The 21956-nt window shown below is 43.1% G+C and overlaps 1 protein-coding gene across 1 annotated transcript in view; it reads left to right on the forward strand.

Annotated features, from left to right (window-relative positions):
- Nucleotides 1–4657: 4657 nt before the first annotated feature.
- Nucleotides 4658–21956, forward strand: part of USP12 (ubiquitin specific peptidase 12) — a 79645-nt gene continuing 62346 nt past the window's right edge. The window contains exon 1 of the mRNA XM_067713649.1: nucleotides 4658–4905. Coding sequence (XP_067569750.1) covers nucleotides 4858–4905 — 48 coding nt within the window. The 5' untranslated portion in view covers nucleotides 4658–4857. The remainder of the gene's footprint in view (nucleotides 4906–21956) is intronic.

Genomic DNA, 21956 nt, shown 5'->3' on the forward strand with positions numbered 1-21956 from the left:
AGCTCTGCAACTTTTGCACTTTTCCTAAACAGCCGGGATGCTCCCCAGCCTCCTGCAGTCAGGTTCTGCTTAGTGAGGAGCTAAGTACGAAAGAAAATATTCCAGTTTACCTCTGTGCTCACCGGAAGTCAAGGTTTTCTCCCCAGGTACCTACGTGTTAGTCTGATGTCTCCTTGAGATTCTCTGCCATGTTTAGCCTCAACAAATTCCAGGGTGGGAATCCAAATGGAGATTATGAAGAACAAGAAACAGGTTTTCAGGTAGGCTGATTCTACCACTTGGTACTGATGGATATGATGGTAGAGGTTCCAGAGACCATAATCCCTGCTGGTGTCCCTGTGGGTCAGATTGTCCCCTTAACGTTCCACACTCATCTCCACAGACTCCACAGGACACCCAGTGCCGCAGCCTTAGACGTCCCTCTGGCTCCCATGGGTCAGTGCCCGTGACTTTCCCTCTGCCTTCCCCTCCCCCGCTACTGTCCATCCTATTCTTCTGGATTATGAGGCTGTCCTCAGCTTGTCCCTCCTGCAGGCAGGGTTAGTCTCACCTGCCTCAGAGCTGACTGCACTTAGTTCTCCATTCTCCCGGCTCATTTTCCATAAAACTCATCTGTCTACTCCCTGAGCGCACAGATTTCTCTTAATCATCAGTAGATGACCAAGAGATATCTGTTTTAATGAATGAACTCATTTTTCAGTTTTAAATAGAATGTAAAGGGGCTGTGCCTTTGGCCCTCTTTGAAAACCTAGATTTAAATAACGACAAAGGTTTAGATACATTAGCTATATGCTATGCTGCCCGGCAAATCAGAGTCATATATCCATAGGGCATATGCTTTGACTTTACTCATCTGAATTAGAAATCAGCCTTGAAAAGTAAGTCACTGATTTGTTGATTCAAACCAACAAAAGAACATCAGTGTTTTGATTCACATCCACCTCTGGACAGCTGGATGATGTTAATTAACGCCACCAAGAAGGTTCATTCATTCAGCTGTCAACGAGCAGGGTAGAGAAGGGGAGAGACCCTGGGTTTTCAAGTCAGAGAGTCTGGGTGTGGCCCCTGGCCCTGCACTGGCTGGGCAGGGCCATGGTGAACGTGGTAAAATGAGCACAAAATGATCCAGCTCCAAGGGCCCTGGGAGGTTACATTGGAAAATGCATCTAAAATACTAATCAGGGGCTTCCCTGGTGGCGCAGTGGTTGAGAGTCCGCCTGCCGATGTAGGGTACACGGGTTCGTGCCGCGGTCTGGGAAGATCCCACATGCCGTGGAGCAGCTGGGCCCGTGAGCCATGGCCGCTGAGCCTGCACGTCCAGAGCCTGTGCCCCGCAACAGGAGAGGCCACAGCAGTGAGAGGCCCACGTACCGCAAAATAAATAAATAAATAACAAAATAAAATAAAATACTAATCAGGCGACTGGCACACGGCAGAGGCTTGTTATATCAGAGAGAGTAAACTGGCAGCCTGAGGGCAGTACTTGCCCATCCTGACTTTTAAAATGTTGATACTGAATGTCCATTCAAAGCTCTCCAGTCTATGCTGAGTGCCAGGCACTTTTCTAACTGTGTCTCCATGTTTTATCCTTGTCACACCCCTCTGGGGTAGAAATAATCATTACCCTTATTTTCCAGATGAGGGAAGTGAGACAAAGAAATACTTACCTGTGTTTATTTTGTAGCTGTAACCTGGTCCCAAAGGAGTGAGTGCCTCTCAGCCTCCTTCTGTTAGAATCAGAATGAGGCACTTTGACTTGAGCTGGGTTAGCAGGGTGGATACAAGTGTGGCCTCTGGAGCTGGGTCAAAATCCTTGTTCCATCATTTATTACTTGTGCAACCTTGGGAAAGTTCTCTCTGTGCCTCCGTTTCTTCATCTAGAAAATGGGGACGATAATAGCGCCTACTCCGCTGGGTTGTTATGGGGATTTGAGGAACTGCTTGGCGCACGCGTAATTCCTTGATAAGCACTCCCTGTGCTGCGGCTGTCTTCCATGCCTCTCCACCCCCTCTCCACCACATCCTTCCTCGCCCCATCAAGGGCAGCACAGCATTTCACCCATTGATGTCAGCTGGTGCAAACCCAAATGGCTTCGTGGAAAAGAGAGGTGGCAGAAATATATGAAGTGGCACGTGGTTAAGTGGAGACAGGAAGAGAACAGAAAAGATGAAGTGGCTTGCAAGGAACTGGACCGGAAAGGATTGTGTAAAATTATTCAAACAAAACCATTTAAAAACGTCGTGCTAACCAAATGGAATGAGCTTGCCCTAATTTGTTTACTTGCTTGGTCCCTGAAGTTATCTGGGTGTAATTTGTAGCTGATACACTCAGGAAGGCCTGAAAGAGGTCAGTTGTACACAAACTCATCTTTCCCTACGTACAATGAAGCTCTTTGTAAAGCTGATACGGTTGCAGGTAAAAACTGTATTCTAAGTCTAGATGATCCCTTTCAAGTTCTGGGGGTACACGTGTGACATTTCAGCTATATCTTATCTTCATCTGCATTACATATGGTAAAAAACAAACAAACAAACAAAAAAACACCCCAGTGCATCACCTAGCACATGGAAGATTCTCTCTTTACGTTTGTGCCTTTCCATTCAACCTTAACGCTGGGGAGGTGAGGCATTGGGAGGTTTGCTATTAGGATCTGTGTTATCACCTGTGAACTTATTTTTTAAATTTTTGAAAATTTAAAATCTTTTGGCCACGACACGCGTCATGGGGGATCTTAGTTCCCCGACCAGGGATCAAACCTGTGTCTCCTGCATTGGAAGCGTGGAGTCTTAACCAGTGGACTGCCAGGGAAGTCCCTCATCTGTGAATTTAGATGGCTATAACATCAACTAAACAACTTCAGATAATTCTACCAGAAATCCATTTAGAAAAGCCCTTGTTCTTACACACACTTACGTGTAAACCTGGTGGCCTCTGTTCCATGGACAAGGAAAGATCTTGGTGGGCAGCCTAGATGGAGATGGGGCTCAAATTCTGACACATTAGACCTGTTCAACGGGACAGAATGACAACTAGACTTTCATCCAAATAGATGAGACAGATAGGGTCCAGTCTGTCATGGGCATGGCAACACTGGTAGGAGGCCCAGGCATGCCCTGGAGGTCTAAGCAGGATGGAACATAGCAAGAAACAACTCAGGTGGGTGATACTTCCAAGTCTAGGCAGGGAAATGGGGAGGTGGTCCAGCTACCTGAATGTGTGGTTCTGGCACATTCTAGCACTGGCTCGGGTATCAGGGCAATGAGGGAAGTCCCGGCTTCCAGGGAGGCAGGTGCCTGTAGCAGCAGGCCAGCTACTATGGGACTTGGCTATATTCTGTGTGCAATTTTGTTTCCCCCAAGCAAGCTTATAATGGAAATCACTATGGAAACAGCATGCATGTACCAGAAATCTATTTTTCACCTAAATTTTGTTTGAATGTTTTGTGTTTTAAATGTTTTGAACTGAAGAGTTAAGGCATATCTGATTTTAGAGATTCGTCTGTCATTTGTCGTTTCTGCCCCACTGAAATGGGGGAAACTAAAAAAGCATCCCATCAGTTCTTCAATCGTGAAAAATCACAAGCTTTCTAATACAATAATTTATAAAGTTATTCTACTAACTTGAACTTCTTTCTCAAATAGGAAGAAACGAAGCTGAGCTGTCTGACACGAAGAACAGGGTGCAATGATGCATTTTATCGAAGCGGAAAATAGGAACTATCCCCCCTGGCTAATACTGCTTCAGCATTTCTCACAGGACATTTTTCTTACTTGCGGGACTTCTTGTCCCTGGGAATAACATCATCACTGCTGGGTTGAGATCCTTCCCTATTTTGCAACTCAACTTTCAGAACAAGTATATTTAGATACTATATTTATAACCAAATGCTAAATTTATGGCCAACAAGCGGGCGGAAATCAGCTTCGCCCCCTTCCCCATAATTTACCTTTCTTAATTCAAGGAGCCAAATATAGTTTCTTCTTTGCCTCTTTCACTTTTAATTAATTAATTTGTCTTTCGCGAAATTACGGTGTTATGACCCAGGTTATTCACCCAATGTATGTAAAAAGAAACCACCTTACATTTTAGGTGCTTGGGACATTGGATGACCCGGGCTATTTTAACCGTTCAGAAGCAGGTTTCTTCCCACCACACCCAGAATTATCGAGATCACCCCCTCACTTTTCTGTCTGGGCTAGCTGTTCCCTCGCCCTTGGTAGAGGCTGCTGGTCAGCCCCTTCCAGGATTGACGCTGGTCGCCCCCAGCACCCTTCTTGCCCCTCTCGCGGCGCGCGGGCTCTAGGACCGCGAAGGCCGCGGGCGGGAGGCGGTGGCCCCTCCGAGCCCCGCCCCGGCCGAGCGCGGGGTGGAGCCGGCGCGGGAGTTCCCCGAGTCGCGCGCTCCGAAGCCGGGGAGGCATCCGCGGGGAGCGGGCGGTGCCGGCGCGGGGAGTGGGCGGGGCCCCGAGGGGTGGGCGGGGCGCGCCGCCGGGCAGTGCAGCTGCCAGCAGGCCGGGCATTAGGGCCTCGGCGGAGCCCGCTCCCCAGTGCGCTGGGCGGGGTGTGCGGCGGGCGGCTTCGCGGGCAGGCGCGGGCCGCGAGGCAGCGGCTGCGCCCTGCGCCGGGGAGGAGCCGGGGGCGGGCGGGCAGCCGGCAGGCGGGGGCTGGGGCCCGCGGCAGGGAGTGCCGGAGCGCCGGCGGCGACGACGGCAGCGGCGGCTGAGCAGGGTCGGTGCGTGGGTCCGCGGCAGCTCGGGGTCCGCCCGCTGGCTGCGGTGCGAGCGGGCGGCCCGGCTGCCCTCCTCCCCCGCCCGCCGCCGCCGCCGCTGTGATTGGGTGGAAGATGGCGCTGGGCGGATGGAAATCCTAATGACAGTCTCCAAATTCGCCTCCATCTGTACCATGGTAGGTGAGGCGGGAGGGCGCGGGCGGCCCTCGTCCCCGCCCTCGCCGCCCGCGGGGCCTAGCGCGGGGACCGTGGCCGGGAGGGGGCGGCGCGGGCCGGGCGGGGGCGGTTGGACGGCGGGGCGCAAGCAAGCGCGGAGCGGCCCCGGGAGGCTGGCGCGCGAGGGTGGCCGACGGGGGCGGCGCGGGTCGTCGGTGCCCGGGCTCGGCCGCGGGTCCCTGCGGCGCCGGGCTGTGGGCGCGCGAGCCGGGCCGCGGGCCCGGCCGGGGCCGGAGGTGGAAGTACACGAGCGGCGCCCGCGTTTCCGTCCGGCGGCGCACGGGTTCGGGCCCGGCTGGCCGGGCCCGGAGGGTCCCCAGCGGGCGAGGGGCTGCGGCGGGAAGGCAGGGTCCCCTTACCGGCCGCGAGGGCACGGAAGTCGGCTCAGGTTTCCTCCCCGCGCCTCTGGCGAGGCCGAGTCCCCGCCGGCGCCGAGGGGAAGGGGGTGTGTGTGAAGGTGGAAACTTTAAGTAAGTGCTGTCGAAAATTTCCCCCTTTTCTCCTCTTCTGAGAGGAACAAGCTCTCCCGTTTCCAGCTGCGTGTCAAGGTGGCAATCTTGTCTTTGGGAATCCACGTTGATCTTCAAAGCAGCTTAAGCGTTCCTGTCATCTGTTTACTTGAACGCCCCAGACGCATCAGTGTGTGGCTTCAAGTGTTTCTGTGCAGGAACTGACGGCAAGGGTTGCTGTCTGTGTTTTACTGGGGCTTTTAAATCGACTTTAAGGGAAAAGTACTAATGCCTGTGGAAAAGTCCCGAGTTGAGCAGAACGTGGGTGCGTTTAAATCTTGGTGTTTTGTGGTTGGTCAGAAGAACCAGTTTTCCACACGGTGGGGCGAATTCGTTTTATTAGCTTCTTATGACTTACATCTTGCCATCTTAAGTATGAGCCATCACAGAAAAAAAGTTATTTTTCACCACGTGGGCCTAGTGATGATGTTATTAAAGACTTCTGAAATCTTTCTTTCTGTTTTATGGCTTATCAGACCTTTTTATGCATGTGGGAGATCCCCCCCCCAGCAATTTTCCATTTAAGGGTGGTACGTTTCATATACCTTTCTTTAAGGAGCGGTGAATCAGATAGAAAAGATGCTTTAGAAGCAGATTCTGTACTGCACGCTGAGGAACAGTATAAAAATGGCTGAAATCAAGTGGGATTAAAATCTACAGTATTAAAGACATCACACTGAAGAATGAATCACGAAGAATCCATTTCCTCAAATGGATGTTTGTTTTTCTTGCACAATTCATATTTTAGGAACCATTGATGTTAAAGGGACTGTATTTTTTTTAATTTTCTTTTTTTAAAAATTAATTAATTTATTTTTGGCTGTGTTGTGTCTTCATTGTGCTTCATTCGTTGCGGTGCGTGGGCTTCTCATTGTGGTGGCTTCTCTTGTTGCGGAGCATGGGCTCTAGGTGCGTGGGCTTCAGTAGTTGAGGCTCACAGGCTCAGTAGTTGTGGCTCGCGGGCTTTAGAGCGCATGCTCAGTAGTTGTGGCGCACGGGCTTAGTTGCACCGTGGCATGTGGGATCTTCCCGGAACAGGGCTCGAACCCGTGTCCCCTGCATTGGCAGGCAGATTCTTAACCACTGCGCCACCAGGGAAGCTGAAAGGGACTGTATTAAAAGGATTTCCAAGGATCAGGTAGATTAATTATTTTTAGATATGCCAGTTTTTATTGTCTTTCTAAAGGAATGTGATAATTAAGTCTTTGAAAGTGATAATCTTACCAGATTGCTGAGCTACACAGATTGTCAGGTCATAGTTCACTGTCAAAGTCTAGAGTTTGTGGAGTGATGTGTTGCTCTTCACTGTTTCATCCACTCAAGTATATCAGGTATACATTTAGCACCTACTACGCAGAAGAGGGTGTGCTGAGTGCTGGGGATACAGCAGTGATCAAGACAGCCTCTGCTTTCATAGTGTTTACATTCTAGTTAAGAGAGACAAACAATATTCACATAAATTATTAATATATGCTCTAATCAGGTTAAGAAAATGAGGCAGAGAGAGATTTGCCAAGTCAAACACTGAGTAAGTGGGATTTTGATCTCAAGAATTTTAGACTCCAAAACTCTCGCTAGGGCTTCCGCTCAGGTGCATTAATCACATGCGGTGTGTGTGTATTGTTGGCAGATAGGGAAACATCAGTGGCCGGCCAAATGAGATTGATCCAAAAAGTAGTGTTAAAATTGTATGTGCCTGTGTTCATATTTGAATACATTCTGATGCGCTCCCAAGGTAGTGCTAAATATGTCAAAGTATCCTGCAGTCTTATTCTTTAAAGAGAACTTCAGTCCGTCTTCTGAGATACTGCAAAATTGACAGTCAAGAAAAGCAAAGGTATTTATCTCTGTGCCTCTGTAGATTTCTGACCTGGTCACAGCTGTCTCTCAAGCAGGTAGCCTTCCTTGAATAATCTTAGCCCTGTCCCTCCCCACCCTCCATCCCCCTCATACAATTTCACAGCAGTTTTGTGATCTCAGTAGCACTTACCATACTTGCTGTGTTGTAAATTTTTCTATTATCTCCTTATTGGATTCTGAAGGCCTTAAGCGAAAGGACTATCATTTATTTCACAGCTTGGTGGAGCAGTACCTTCTGCATACAGTAAAAGTCCCTCCGCATCCTTCATTTCTGCTGATGTCTGGGGGCAGTAAGTTTGGTTAAACATGCCTGAGGTTGGGGTTGTGTGTGGGGTGATGCAGAGGAGAGGGGCTGGTCCTAATGACAATTATCTCTCAGAATCAGCAGCTGTGAAAACACTTATAATGAGTTGACGTTTTATTCTATAAATAATAACGTTGACATAATTTTTTCACATGTCAACACAAGGTACCTGGGCAAATAGCAATACCTTAATAGGATTAAGTAACTGTTAAAAACAAATCTCTTTTGATGTGTCTTATTCTAGATCACAGTTGTTCCTCTGACATGCGAAAGTCAGTTAAGTTTGTTTCTCTTAAGTTAGTGTTACAGCCTGACAGTGTGAGTGATTATGTTTAGGTTGCAATGAATCAATTTGCAGGGTACCTCTAGAAATGCCTCCTGTTGTTTGCCCATGAAATAATTTCAGTGTCACGTGGTGCTTGTTTTGCTGATGAAGTAGCTTCAGACTTCAGGGCCTGGCGCAGAGTAGCTACCTAATATTTAATATTATACCTCATAATTGTGAAATAATGGGGAAAGTGACCGAGTGCATGTAGAGGAATGGCCTGTGTTTTGAAATTGAAGTGGAAGCTGTAGAGCAGCTTGTGGTGGCCCAGGAGTAGAAAGTGACCATACGGGTCAGGGTTGTTAGGAAGCACAGCGCTGGGGGCTCCACGGATGTGAGAAGCACCCTCGCTTCCTGTTTGGGTTGTAGGAGTCCTGGCGGGGAAGGGCGTGCAGGGAGGGGGTTGAATAAAGGAGAAGTCGTTGCAGGGGAACGTGGTCGATCGTGGGGTGGCCTGGCTCCTTGCCCACCCTCAGTCACTGGGTGTCAGCTAGATCCCCTAGAACATGGTGTCATTGAAGCCAAGGCCACAAGTCTGCTGCTTGGTGGGTCTGACAGGTTTGCTTTGAAAAAGCCTGTACCCAGCACAGCACCCTGCGCGTGGGAAACTTTAAGCTGACTGCACTTACTGCAGGAAAGTCACAGGTGAGACTGGCTCTTTGTCTTTTCTTATTGTTTGAGTCTCACTGGGGTCACTCACGCAGAGTCAGGTGCCTGTGTGGTCAGTGCAGTTTATCATTCCAGAGGGAGGGGCGGGAGGAAAACCTCAAACCCCGCGGTGCCTTGCTCGGCGGGGTGCGGGGTAGGCTCTTCATGTAGTCCGAATATTAGAGTAAATGATAGCAGCCCTTGTTCCTTCTTGAGAAATAGGGTGGCTGATTCTTTTATTAGCGAAATATTTAATTAATTTTTATTAATATTTTAGTAGTAAAAAAGTGTTTCCTGTGATGGGAACATTCAAAGTGAGTTGCCATTGGTTTAATAATTTTGCTGTTTTTAATGTTAATTTAGGAGAGATGAAAACTTCAAAAATAAGGAGTCTTCTGTCATATAAATGGTTGGATAAGGAATGTTTGAACATGTGTTTGAGGACCTTAGCAGAGAGATTCTTTAGAATAAGTTTTATTTAAGCCTGCTGATCATTCGAATTTGGCTAAAATACATATTGGACATTAAAAATTGCACATTCTCATTATAGAAAATTTGGAACGTATTCTATAAAAAAGAGTTTGGAAACTCTTAAGGCAGCAGAAAAGAAAATAACTTACTTTCCCTCCCAGACCTTGTCTTGTCTATTTTTAATTTATTTTTATTTTTTAAATTTATTTTTAATTTATATTATTTATTTTTGGCTGCATTGGGTCTTTGTTGCTGCGCATGGGCTTTCTCTAGTTGCAGTGAGCGGGGGCTACTCTTCGTTGCGGTGTGCGGGCTTCTTGTTGCGGAGCACGGGCTCTAGGCGCACAGGCTTCAGTAGTTGTGGCATGCTGGCTTCAGTAGTTGTGGCATGCAGGCTCGGTAGTTGTGGCTCATGGGCTCTAGAGCGCATGCTCAGTAGTTGTGGCGCACGGGCTTAGTTGCTCCGTGGCATGTGGCATCTTCCCGGACCAGGGCTTGAACCCGTGTCCCCCGCATTGGCAGGTGGATTCTTAACCACTGCACCACCAGGGAAGTCCGTCTTGTCTTTTTCAAAAAACTATGCCCTAGGTAAAATTTCACATTTCAGTTTTCCACGTGAATTATTGGCACTTACCACAAATAAAGGTAAGACCATTGGGGTTTGAAACTTTTCATGTGCTTAAAAAGTATCATTTTAAATACCATGTTCAATTAGGTGAAACAGGTATAAAGACTCTAGTCTCATATCATTTGGCTTTGCTTACCTCTTGGTGGTTTTCTCCTTCCACCTCCAACTAATCTTTTTATAATAGATCTCTGAGTAGGTTAATTATTTACTGTCCCACGACCCATGTGGCCAGTTCAGCCAGACTTGATCGCAACATACCTAGTTTTCTTCCTTGGTTCTGGGCTTCTGATAGGCCCCCAGAGACTGAGTCCACTTCCATTTTCTCACAAGTTCTTTCTTCCTGCCTTTAAAGTCAGATTTATTGAAGCTCTCCTGAAACTTTTACTGTCTCAGGAAAGATTATTTAAGCATTTGTTTAGCTAGCATTAATTCCTTTCCAGAAACCTTCATTTTTTAGATTTAAATAATCTGATTTTGTTTTGAATTCTCTTTCAGTAGCTCAATTCCAGAAACTTAATATAGTATTTTGTAACGTATCCTACTGCATGGTATATTAAAAAGAGCAGTTGGACCAGAAGGAAACTTCTAATCCAAATTTTGACATTTAGATCTGTGCATATGGGAAAGTCTCCTAAAACTTTGTGGGTTGGTTTTTCTCATCTGTAAAATAAAGGGGTTGGACTAGACGCGTAAATATTCCTTCTGTGTTTGTTTCCTTCTAGATCGAAAACTCAGTATTCTCTGATCCTTTGAGTGTTTATAAATTTTATTTTATTTTATTTTTTATTTTATCTTTTTGTGGTACACGGGCCTCTCACTGTTGCGGCCACTCCCGTTGCGGAGCACAGGCTCCGGACGCGCAGGCTCAGCGGCCATGGCTCACAGGCCCAGCCGCTCCGCGGCATGTGGGATCTTCCCGGACCAGGGCACGAACCCGCGGCCCCTGCATTGGCAGGCAGACTCTCAACCACTGCACCACCAGGGAAGCCCTATAAATGATTGTTGATACCATCATTTTGGGAATGCTAATTGTGTTTAATTGATTTTCTTTTACCTGTTTGACCCCCTTCACCCATTTCTCTCCACCCCCCCACCTCCACCACCTCTGGCAAACACCAGTCTGTTCTTTGTTCTATGAGCCTTTTTTTTTTTTTTAAGATTCCACATACAAGTGAGATAATATGGTATTTGTCTTTGACTTACTTCACTTAGCATAATACCCATGATATTCATCCATGTCGTCGAAAATGGTAAGACTTTTAGTCCTTTTTTATGGCTGAGTAATATTCCATTGTATACATGTACCACATCTTCTTTATCCATTCATCCATTGATGACATCAGCTTGTTTCCATATCTTGGCTGTTGTAAATAACGCTGCCTTGAACATAGGCATGCATTTATCTTTTTGAGTTAGTATTTTTGTTTTATTTGATAAATATCCAGAAGAGGAGTTGCTGGATCATATAGTAGTTTTATTTTTAATTTTTTGAGGGACCTCCATATTGTTTTCCATAGTTGCTGCACCAACTTACATTCCCACCAACAGTGCACAGTGTGGTTCCCTTTTCTCTACATCCTCACCAACACTTGTTATTTCTTGTCTTTTTGACACATTCTGACAGGTATGAGGTGATATCTCATTGTGGTTTTGATTTGTATTTCTGTGATGGTTAATGATGTACAGCATCTTTTCATGTTACTGTTGGCTATGTGTATGTCTTCTTTTGAAAAATGTCTATTCAGATCTTCTGTCCATTTTTTGATCGCATTGGTTTTTTTTGCTGTTGAGTTGTCTGAGTTCTTTTATGTATTTTGGATATTAGTCCCTTATCAGATATATGATTTGCAGTAGTTTCTCCCATTCAGTAGGTTGCATCTGATGATGTTTTAAATAATATAAGGTGCGTGGAATTAGATATAGTAAAATATGAATTATACTTAGTTTCCTAGTTTGTTTTTTTCTTGTTTGTTTGTTTGTTTTTTTGGCCACGCCGGTTGGCTTCTGGGATCTTAGTTCACTGACCCGGGATTGAACCCTCACTCCCTGCAGTGGAAGCATAGAGTCTTAACCGCTGGACCACCAGGGAGGTCCCCCTGTTTTTTTTTTTTTTTTTAATGTTATAGAATTTATGGAAAATTACGGTCCAAAGTAAATATTTCTTCCTTCAAAAATATTTACTGGAGGTTAGTGATATCACCATTTTATTCATTAACAGGCTAATCCACGCTGTTTACTTATTTTTGACGTTGTTTTCTTTAACGATGCCATTTTAAAAAAAAGATTTGAGGGACTTCCCTGGTGGCGCAGTGGTTAAGAATCCACCTGCCAATGCAGGGGACACAGGTTTGATCACTGTTCAGGGAAGATCCCACATGCCACGGAGCAACTAAGCCCTTGTGCCACAGCTACTGAGCCTGCGCTCTAGAGCCTGCGAGCCACAACTACTGAAGCCCGCGTGCCACAACTCCTGAAGCCCAGGTGCCTAGAGCCCATGCTCTGCAACAAGTGAAGCCACTGCAATGAGAAGCCCAAGCACCGCAAGGAAGAGTAGCCCCCACTCGCAGCAACTAGAGAAAGCTTGTGCACAGCAGCAAAGACCCAACACAGCCAAAAATAATAAATACATTAAATTAAATTTAAAAAAAAGATTTGAATTTGTATCCTTTTTGAGATTCTGCATTTATTTTTGTGGGTGTGAGTGTGACCTTGAACAAGTTACTTCGCTGTGCCACGGTTTTCTTGTCTGTAAAATGGGGGTGAAATAATGTCTACTTCATAGGGTTATAGAATGGTACCTGGCCCAGGGTTAATCATCTGTAGTGTTTGTAGTTATTATTATTACCTTTGTAAAGTGACTTGCTCCCCTCCATGAGGTAAGGACTCATTGGCACTACTAATTCTAGTAACCAAAATTGAAATTTTTAAAGTAAAATGCAGTTATTTTAGTTCATTTTCATCATAAGAAAAATTAGTTTATTAATACTATATGCCTCTGAGAAAGCAGACATTTACTTTGAAGTTAAGTGAGCTAGATTATTATATTGCAAACTAAGAATGTAGATTATCTTTTTTCCCTGTTTTGAATATTTTGTAGAAAGATTTTATTCCTTTCGTATGGGAATAAAAATGTTCTAATTTGTAACATTCTCAAATATGTTCTAGAAGTTTAGATAAGTTGGGAATACTACTTTTAGAAGAAAAGTCTTATTTTTTCTACCAAAAAAATAGCATACCAACTTTTTGTCATTGTTAGAATGAAGTGTGTGTTAGCTTCAGGCCTTATTTCCTTTCAGATTTTCCTGTTCTTTCCTGAGGCCATATTGTTGCACTTGATTCACTCATGCCTCTGCCCCCACTGGAATGATATCTCTTGTTGGCCTGCGGTGCAGTTACCCAACCTGCTTTTTTTAGAAGAGGATTATTTGAATATCTGTAAAATAAGGTGTCGGTAGAAAAGGGTAAATGCTAGATGTTGTGAGGCGTTAATGGGTTGCTGAATTTAAAACTTTAATCAGAGACCCAGTATTGTTGAAAATAACTATACATAAGACTTCATCATTTAAAACCTTGTGCATAGAAGTTGTATTAGAAGGGGAGAGACAGTTTATATACGTAATTCGTTTTGGAAGAAAACCTATGAAGTCTTTACTTTCACAGAAGTACTCAGTCAAGAATGTTGTGATATCATGTAGTGTGAAGTACGTGATATTTAATGTAGAACATGATTGCGTGAGGTGCTGTGTATCTTCACTCTCCTGTGTGTTCACTGGCTTATCCTTTGCTGCCGCTGCTTCAAAAGAAAGATCATTAGCTTTTCCTAAGAGTTGTGTGGTGTCTACGGAATGTCTAAGCGTGCTTAGAATCTCCATCTGTAGTCATCCATGCATCTAAAGCTGCATGCCAATAACAATTTATTTCCAACTGAAAACAAGAAGTGGATGTTCTTCCAGTGATAACGGACAGATGTTCTTATTGAAATGGTTCGTAGGTGCAGGAACCAACCAGCATTTCCTCCTTGTGAATAGTGGTGTACTTTAATGGAGTTAGAATATTATTGCCTTTGATTTTATTTTAGTGCTTTTTATTTCAGTGACCTAAGTAAGCCTTCTGCCTGATGGTAAGTATATAAGTGCTTTTCATGGAAGGAGGGGTGGATTTATTATTTTTAAGCTAATAGCGACGTGTTCTCTGTCTTTTGTTTTTTTTTGTAAAGTGTCTTTCTTCATGAGTACTTTCAGGAAGCATTCGTGGAGGCTTGCATTCTGTCAGGGTGTATGTGGGTCCTGAGAATACAGAGATGACCATGATAAGCTCTGGTCTTACAGAGCTTCCCATTCGGTGTGTCCCGAATGGGTTATGGTCGTGCAGAGAACACCCAACTTCTGGTGGGTTTTCCCTGTGAAAATCCAGCCTTCACCTGATGACCACACTTGAAAATCTGCATCTTCTTTGAAGGAAATCTGCATCTTCTTCACTTGTCTTCTTTGAAGACATTTATAGATTGCCCTTTTCAACTGAAAAGATGTAAGTGGACTCTTCCACCTTTTCTGTCTCTGTTTGTGGTTTGTTCTATTACTTTAGTCCTTTCAAGGTGGCATGGCTGCCTTGCCCTTCCTTTCTCGTGTCCTGCCGTCTCTCTCTCTTGGTTGCAGTGTTTCACCCCAGATGTCACCATCTTTCCTTTTTACTTCTGGGACCGCACTGTGCTTATTATACCACCTCAGCGTGTTCTGTTAATGATGACCAGGGTCATCTCGGCAAACTTGGTGAGGTGGGAGGTGACTTCTGTAGTTTTCAGCTTCCCGGGGAATGTGTGTGGAGATCTGGCGCTCGGTGGCCTTAGTGGTGCTGGTGCTGAGTACTTCGCAAGCCGGTTTAGCAAACGTAGAGACGATAAATCCAGGCTGGATGCTTAACAAGAATTAGGATATTTGGGTCCATTTTTGGTTGACGTAAAGCTGGTGAGCCCTCTCTAAATGGGACGTGGTGCTGTGACAGGAAGAAGGCTGGGCTGAGTAGGCGTGGCCCTGTTGAGAAATGAAACTTCATGATAGAATATTTGTAAAAAGCTTCAGAATTGTATTCCTGGTAGACGTGGAGTGGTTGGTAAATATTATTTTTTTAAAGCTGTCAATTATATATTTTTATTGAATTTAAATGCTAGAAAAAAGTATTCGAAAGCATTTATCTCTTCATCTATTTATTTGTAATACCGCAGAACTCCTCTTTAAATACTTGCCTATGGGAAATTTTTATTAATAGACCTATTTTTGTCTTATTTTCCTTCTGTCTTTTTTACAGCCAACCTATGTTTAGTACTGATTCTGAACTATAATGACGTGGTCGCTTTTAGAAATGGGGTGGCATATATGCCTTTGAGGTTGAATGAATTGTTTTGAACTATCAAAATGAGGATTTTAAAAGTGAAATAAACCACTCAGGTTTAGCTGTATGCATTGTTAAAGAATACTATGACCTTTGGTTTCCTTGGAAACAGTAATTTCTTTTAATTCTTCATTTTTAAAAAGTCAAAAAAAATTATTATTTTAAAGAGTACAAAATTGTGTGAAGTAAAAAAACCTATCTCTTGCAAAGAGAAGGAGGGGGCAGCCCTTTCCAAGAGTTAATTATTTGTTAGAGTCTGTGTGTGTGTGTTTGTGTGGCTGGACATTACCTGAGCATATATAAACATACAGTATTGTGTGTGTCATCACCCCCCCCAATAAAATTTGCAACTTGCTCTTTTCACTTAATGTATTGCATATAATGGACATTTTTCTTTGTCATTATATTGCTTCATTCTAGGTCAGAACTGTGCTCATTTCTCCATCATCTTCAGTGTTGATCATACTAGAAAGGTTGGATTATATAATACTGATTGCATATTTTCATTTTCTTTAACGTCAATTGTGTTGGTTTCCTAGGGCTGCCAAAACCAAGAACCCCAAACTGTGGTTTAAAATAACAGAGTTTTACGGTCTCACAGCTCTGGAGGCCAGAGTCCAAAATCAGCAGGGGCTGGGGGGTGGGCAGAGCTGGCGCCTTTGGAGGCTGTGGGGAGGCTGCTCTCTGCCTTTCTCCTGTAGCTTCGGGTGGTTCCCGGGCAGTCTTTAGTTTGTGGATGCATCACTCCAGTCTTTGCTTCATCTTCACTTGATGTCCTCCACTTTGTCTCTGTTCCTTCATATCGTCTTCCCTCGGTCCACGCCTGTTTCTGTGTCCACATTTCCCCTTTTTATACGGACGTCAGTCATACTGGATTAGGGCTCACCCTGATGACCTTTAACTTGATTACCCTTGTAATGACCCTGTTTCCAAATAAGGTTCATATTCTGAGGTACTGGGGGTTAGGACTTTCAGGTGTTTTTATTGGGGGATACGATTTATCCCAATGCAACAATGGAGCAGTCAGGTTCATTTTTACAAATCAGTATCAGTGATGTTCATTAAGTAGGTTACGTACTAGACACTAGAGTTGCATTTAAGTTTCAGACTTTGTCCTCAAAGGACTTGCAGTCCTTTATATATTTTTTTCATATATATGAAAAAATCAATAATGAAAGTAAAATGCTACATTAGAAAACACTTAATGCAAAAGAAAGCAATAAAGGGGAAATAGGAAAAAAGACAGGAGTCGGAAAAAATTTATAAAATTATAAATTTTACCATATACATCTTAGCTTGTCAGAATCACCTTTAGATTTATACTAGCATAATTCCAGTGGTATATAGGAATGTTATTCCTATATAGGTCCATTCCCTTTCTCCCCTTTTAGGGCTTTATTTTTATATATATTACATCTGTTAATGTTATAAACACAGCAATACATTGTCATAATTAGTACTTTACCATCTATTTGCTAAGCCCATTACAGCTTTGCTCCAACCCGCCCCTTTGTGCTGTTACTGGTATATGTATGACGTATATTACATTTATCTATACCATGGGCCCAGTAATACTTTATATATTGTACATACATAACTATCTTATACAATTGCTTTTTAAATCAGTTAAGAGGAGAAAGAAAAAAATGTGTTTATGGTGTCCTCTGTAGTGAAACAGTTGCTGTCACGGGTCCTCTTTTTTTGTTCATGTGGACAACAGTTACTATCTGAGGTCATGTGCTTTCATCCTGAACAGCCTCCTTTAGTATTTCTTGTTAAGTCGTGTCTGCTAGCAAAAAGTTGTCAGGGTTGTTTGGTTTGGTTTGGTCTGGGAAAATCATTGTTTCACCTTTAGTCTGAAAGCTTTGCCAGATTTAGTATTCTTGGCTGGCAGTTTTTTTATTTGAGCACTTTGACTGTGTTACCCCACTGCCTTCTTGCCGCCTCGTTTCTGTTGAGAAGTCAGCTGTCAGTATTATTGGCGTCCCTTCTAAGCGACTCATCCTTTTTCTCTTGCTGCTTTCAAGTTTTTCTCCTTGTCTTTGACTTTCAGCATTTTCACTATCATGTGCCTGTTTGTGGGTCTCTTTGTGTTTATAACCTGTATATTCTTTTTTTAAAAAATAAATTTATTTATATTTATTTTTGGCTGAGTTGGATCTTTGTTGCTGCACGTGGGCTTTCTCTAGTTGGACCGAGCGGGGGCTACTCTTTGTTGTGGTGCGCGGGCTTCTCACTGCGGCGGCTTCTCTTGTGGAGCGCGGGCTCTACGTGCGTGGGCTGCAGTAGTTGTGGCTCGTGGGCTCAGTAGTTGTGGCTCGCAGGCTCTAGAGCGCAGGCTCAGTAGTTGTGGCTCACGGGCTTAGTTGCTCCGCGGCATGTGGGATCTTCCTGGACCAGGGCTCGAACCCGTGTCCCCTGCATTGGCAGGCGGATTCTTAACCACTGTGCCACCAGGGAAGCCCTGACCTATATATTCTTAAATTCTGGTTTATGTTAAATGCCTGTACCTTTCAGTTGGGAGTTTGTTTTTTTGGGGGGGGGAACATTTTCGTTATAGTATAACATATCAACTTTGTAGGTCAGAATGATTAGATTAATTCAGAATCGTTACGTCTCAACCAAGAATATATTACTAGAGTTAAATATTACATTCTCACAGAAGACATTCATAAGAAAATTGGACACAAACTAAAATGAAATGATAGTATGAATTCCTTTCATGAGTTATATGTTGTTGTGCCTGTAGATTAGCTTCACTGTGTATTTATTCTACAGATCAAATTGTTTAGTGTTCTTTGGAAAGGCAGTGGTTATGAGGGTGTCCTGCTGCATGTTTATCGGATGGTGTATTAGATTTCTAGGGCTTCTGTAACAAGAGCTGCAAACTGGGTGGCATAGAACAAGGGAAATTTATTGTCTTACAGTTCTGGAGGCCAGAAGTCCAAATCCAAGGTGTTGGCAGTGTTATGCCCCCTCTGAAGATGTTAGAGAAACATCTGTTCCAGGCCTCTCCTAGCCTCTGATAGCCTCACTTGGAAGTATTGAGCCTCAGGTGTTCCTTGGTTTGTCAATGGCCACTTTTACCTGTGTCCCTTCACATCATCTTCCCTCTGTGTGTGTCTGTGTCTAAATTTCCCCTTTTTATAAGGACACCAGTCATTGGATTTGGGCTCACCTTAATGACCTCATTCTAACTTGATTACTTCTGTAAAGACCCAGTTTCTAAGTAAGGTCACAATCCAAGCTACTGGGAGTTAAGACTGCCATATATCTTTTTTTGGGGCGAGGGATACAGTTCAATTCATAACAGATGGCTTAAAGGAGTATTGCCATCTTAAGTTCTTTCAGAAATAAGATAGGGACTCAAGGAACTGTAGTTTTTTAAGGGGAGTAGCAATTAGTTAGTTTGGGTATCTTTTAAACTAACTAGTTTAAATATCTCTAACCTCACTTATGAGCCAGGATTGGAGCTCTGTAGTTGGTGGAATTTATACTTAATTTTGCATTAAACTAATAGTGGCTGACCTTTTCTGGAAGTCGATGTATCAGTAGTTAGCTGACTGCTTGATTTTTTTTTTTCCTCTTTGTGACTGCTCAATCCGTCACCTTCTACCCAGCCTCCCACACCCAAGTCTTTCACAGCTGTGTAATATTTTCTTTTAGTTACATGGATGCTTAATAAGAAATTTTACTGTTTTGCTGATTATAAAAGGAATAAATGTTTGTGATGGACAGCAATGTGTAAAGAAACTAAAAGTCACCTATAACCCATTAATCAATTACTAGTATTTGACAACATGTTTTTTGTATGTTCTCTTGGTCTTTTCCATATGTGGCAAACATGGTTTTTAAAACACAATTTGTATTAAATATTCTTTTACTGTCCTGTGGGTAATTGAGTTAATTATTAATGTTAGTGCTCTCAAATCAGACATTTTAATATATTCGCTCGTATATCTTTCTATTCTGTGATGTCTTGGAAACCAAGATATATTTTTGTTGTTTCTCATTTTCTCTGTTGATAACAAAAGTTTGGTGTAACAGATTTAGAGAGTTTTGGAGTTAAAAAAGGACCTTATGACAACTAGCCTTTTATAGTAACAAGTAGTACAGGGGAACTAAATCTGAGATCCCGATATTTCACAGTGATAAGCAGATTCTAAATGAACTCCTTCAACATAGTGGTTTAGATTGAAGTTATGTGGGAACTAGTTTATGTTATTATTAATTTGTCCTTCCTTCTGAGAAGCTACCAAACTGGAATAGCAAGCATTGGAAGAAAGTGGTTATGCAGGAAGTCTTCAACTAACAGACTCATTTCCAAAGGTCTTTTTTTTTTCAAAGGTCTCTTTAAAGTCAGTTGATTGGCGCTCATTATTGATTCTCCCATAGAAACAGTGTATAAATTCAGCTCCTTAGCCAAACGGACAAGGTGTGTTTTAGCCCTGATCGGTTACTCTGGCTCAGCAGCGTCGTGGCACATGGTTCACGCAGAAGGGCTACCGTTGCCATGTGGAAAAGTGGGGCTCAGAATTTCATGTTTTTTGTTACCTGTCATTCTTCAGGAAGGAGACTCACTGGGAAATGTCTTACACTTGTATGGTTACTTGAGGAGAACCTGACGTTTGGGGAGGGTAGTGTGATGAAGAGTAGGCGTTCTGTGTCTGACACAGACCCGCGTTCAAGTTTCCCCTCTGCCATTTATTAGTTACAACTTTGGACATATTACCTTAAACCCTTGAGTTTATTTTACATGTAAAATGGGCCAAAAATAATATGTGTAACAATTGGGTAGTGCTTACTGTGTGCTTGACATTATTCTAAGCCTTTTACATGTATTAATTCATTTAGTTTTCACAGTAGTTCTTTGAGGTTGGAACTGGTGTTGTCTTTTACCGATAAGAAAACTGAGGCACAGGTAGCTTAAGGAGTTTTCCCAGTGTCATACAGAGCTGGGATTCAAATCCCTGGAAGTCTGGATCCAGAGTCTTTGTTTATAATTGCCATACTCAGCTGCTTGTCCAAAAATACTGCTCTGAGGTTACTAGGAGGAGTAAATAAGATAGTATGTCAGGGGTCTGGTTCAGTAAATGTTAGGTCCCTTCTTCAGCTCCTTAGGTGTCTGCGAGCAACCCTGTGTTTTCATGGCTCACTGTGTACTCAGTCACAAATTATGAATTCCCTGTATCAGCAAAATGAGTTTTAATAACACACTAGCACTTCTCTTGATTTGTCTACACATTAGCTTCTTACTGCAGGTGGAAATCCCCAGTCAAAATTTAGGCAGTTTCGGGGACTTCCCTGGTAGCGCAGTGGTCAAGAATCCGCCTGCCAATGCAGGGGACATGAGTTCGAGCCCTGGTCCGGGAAGATCCCACATGCCACGGAGCAACTAAGCCCGTGCGCCACAACTACTGAGCCTGCGCTCTAGAGCCCGTGAGCCATAACTACTGAGCCCGTGCGCCACAACTACTGAGCCCATGCGCCTAGAAACCATGCTCTGCAACAAGAGAAGCCACCGCAAGGAGAAGTCCACGCACCGCTACGAAGAGTAGCCCGCGCTTGCTGCAACTAGAGAAAGCCTGCATGCAGCAACGAAGACCCAGTGCAGCCAAAAATAAATAAATAAATGTGTTAAAAATTTAGGCAGTTTTGGGTGAGTAGAAAGGGGGAGGGACAGACACGGGGAAGGGTCTGTCCAGCACAGTGGTGGAGTCACTGGATGTCAGGGATCATCAGCGCCTGTAAACCCTGGCGCGTCAGCACTTCCCACCGGGGAGTAGGGCCTTCTCTTTGTAGTTTTGAATTATACTTACCTCTTTCTTAATTTAGGTTCTAATGAAAAAAATTAACCTTTAGATTAAAAGTTACACACATATTCAATGAAGGAAATCATATTTTTAATAGTTCACATTAATATTTTCAAATCAGATTTAACATTAGTTTTTTCCCCTTAACTTCTTTGAATCCTCTTCCTTTTTAATTGGAATGCTTACAGAAGGCTTTAGTGGAATTCCTGTGTAGTGTTTTGAAGTTATGTAGTAATCTGTAGTTTTAGTACGTTGTTTTGGCTGAATACTCACTGCCAGCTGACATGGAAATAATTGTGAAATCTTCCAATCTCTTGTTGGAGCAGATGAACATTTTGCAATTAAAAATTTTTAATTTCAAGTTAAGATCTTTTAAAATGAATCTGTTATAGCTAGATATAGCTTCATTTACGTATGAAGAAAGAGTAGTATTAGTCAAATTTCCAGTCTCTTAAGGATTCAAAGTGCTAATTTTGGTTTTGTTATCTATAACATTAGGATAATATCTAAAAGGGTTGTTTTGAAGATAAAATAGGTTATATATATCAAGTACCTAGTATCGTCCTTGGCCCATTATAGATACTTAATAAATGGTACCTCTTATTATTATTATAATATTATTGTAGCTTATATTGCCTATGGGGACATAATAAGCCTTAAAAATTATTTGTTTGATTAATATACCTTGTTGATATAGATCAAGATTTCATAATCTAAAACTTTTGACTTTCTATATGTTTTCATAACTATACTGATTTGCTTAACGTATAAGTATAAACCTCAGTGAATTTTCAGATTAAATACACCTGTGTACCAGCTCCAATATTAAGAAACAACATTATCAGCACTTCTGATGCCACCGTCATGTTCCCTCCCAGTCACTACCCACCATCTTCTCTTTCATGGGACAGTTCAGGAGTTTCTCTATTTTTTCTCTGTTAGGCCCTACCAAAAACATACTGTATGTATTAAAAGAACTAGTCTGTTTTTGAGATTAGAATTATGTTAGATGAGAAACTTTAAATGGGCTTCGTAAATAGCTTTTTACGTTGCATATTGTGATTT

The sequence above is a fragment of the Pseudorca crassidens genome, chromosome 18 (assembly GCF_039906515.1).
Source record: "Pseudorca crassidens isolate mPseCra1 chromosome 18, mPseCra1.hap1, whole genome shotgun sequence".
Taxonomy (NCBI): Eukaryota; Metazoa; Chordata; class Mammalia; order Artiodactyla; family Delphinidae; genus Pseudorca; species Pseudorca crassidens.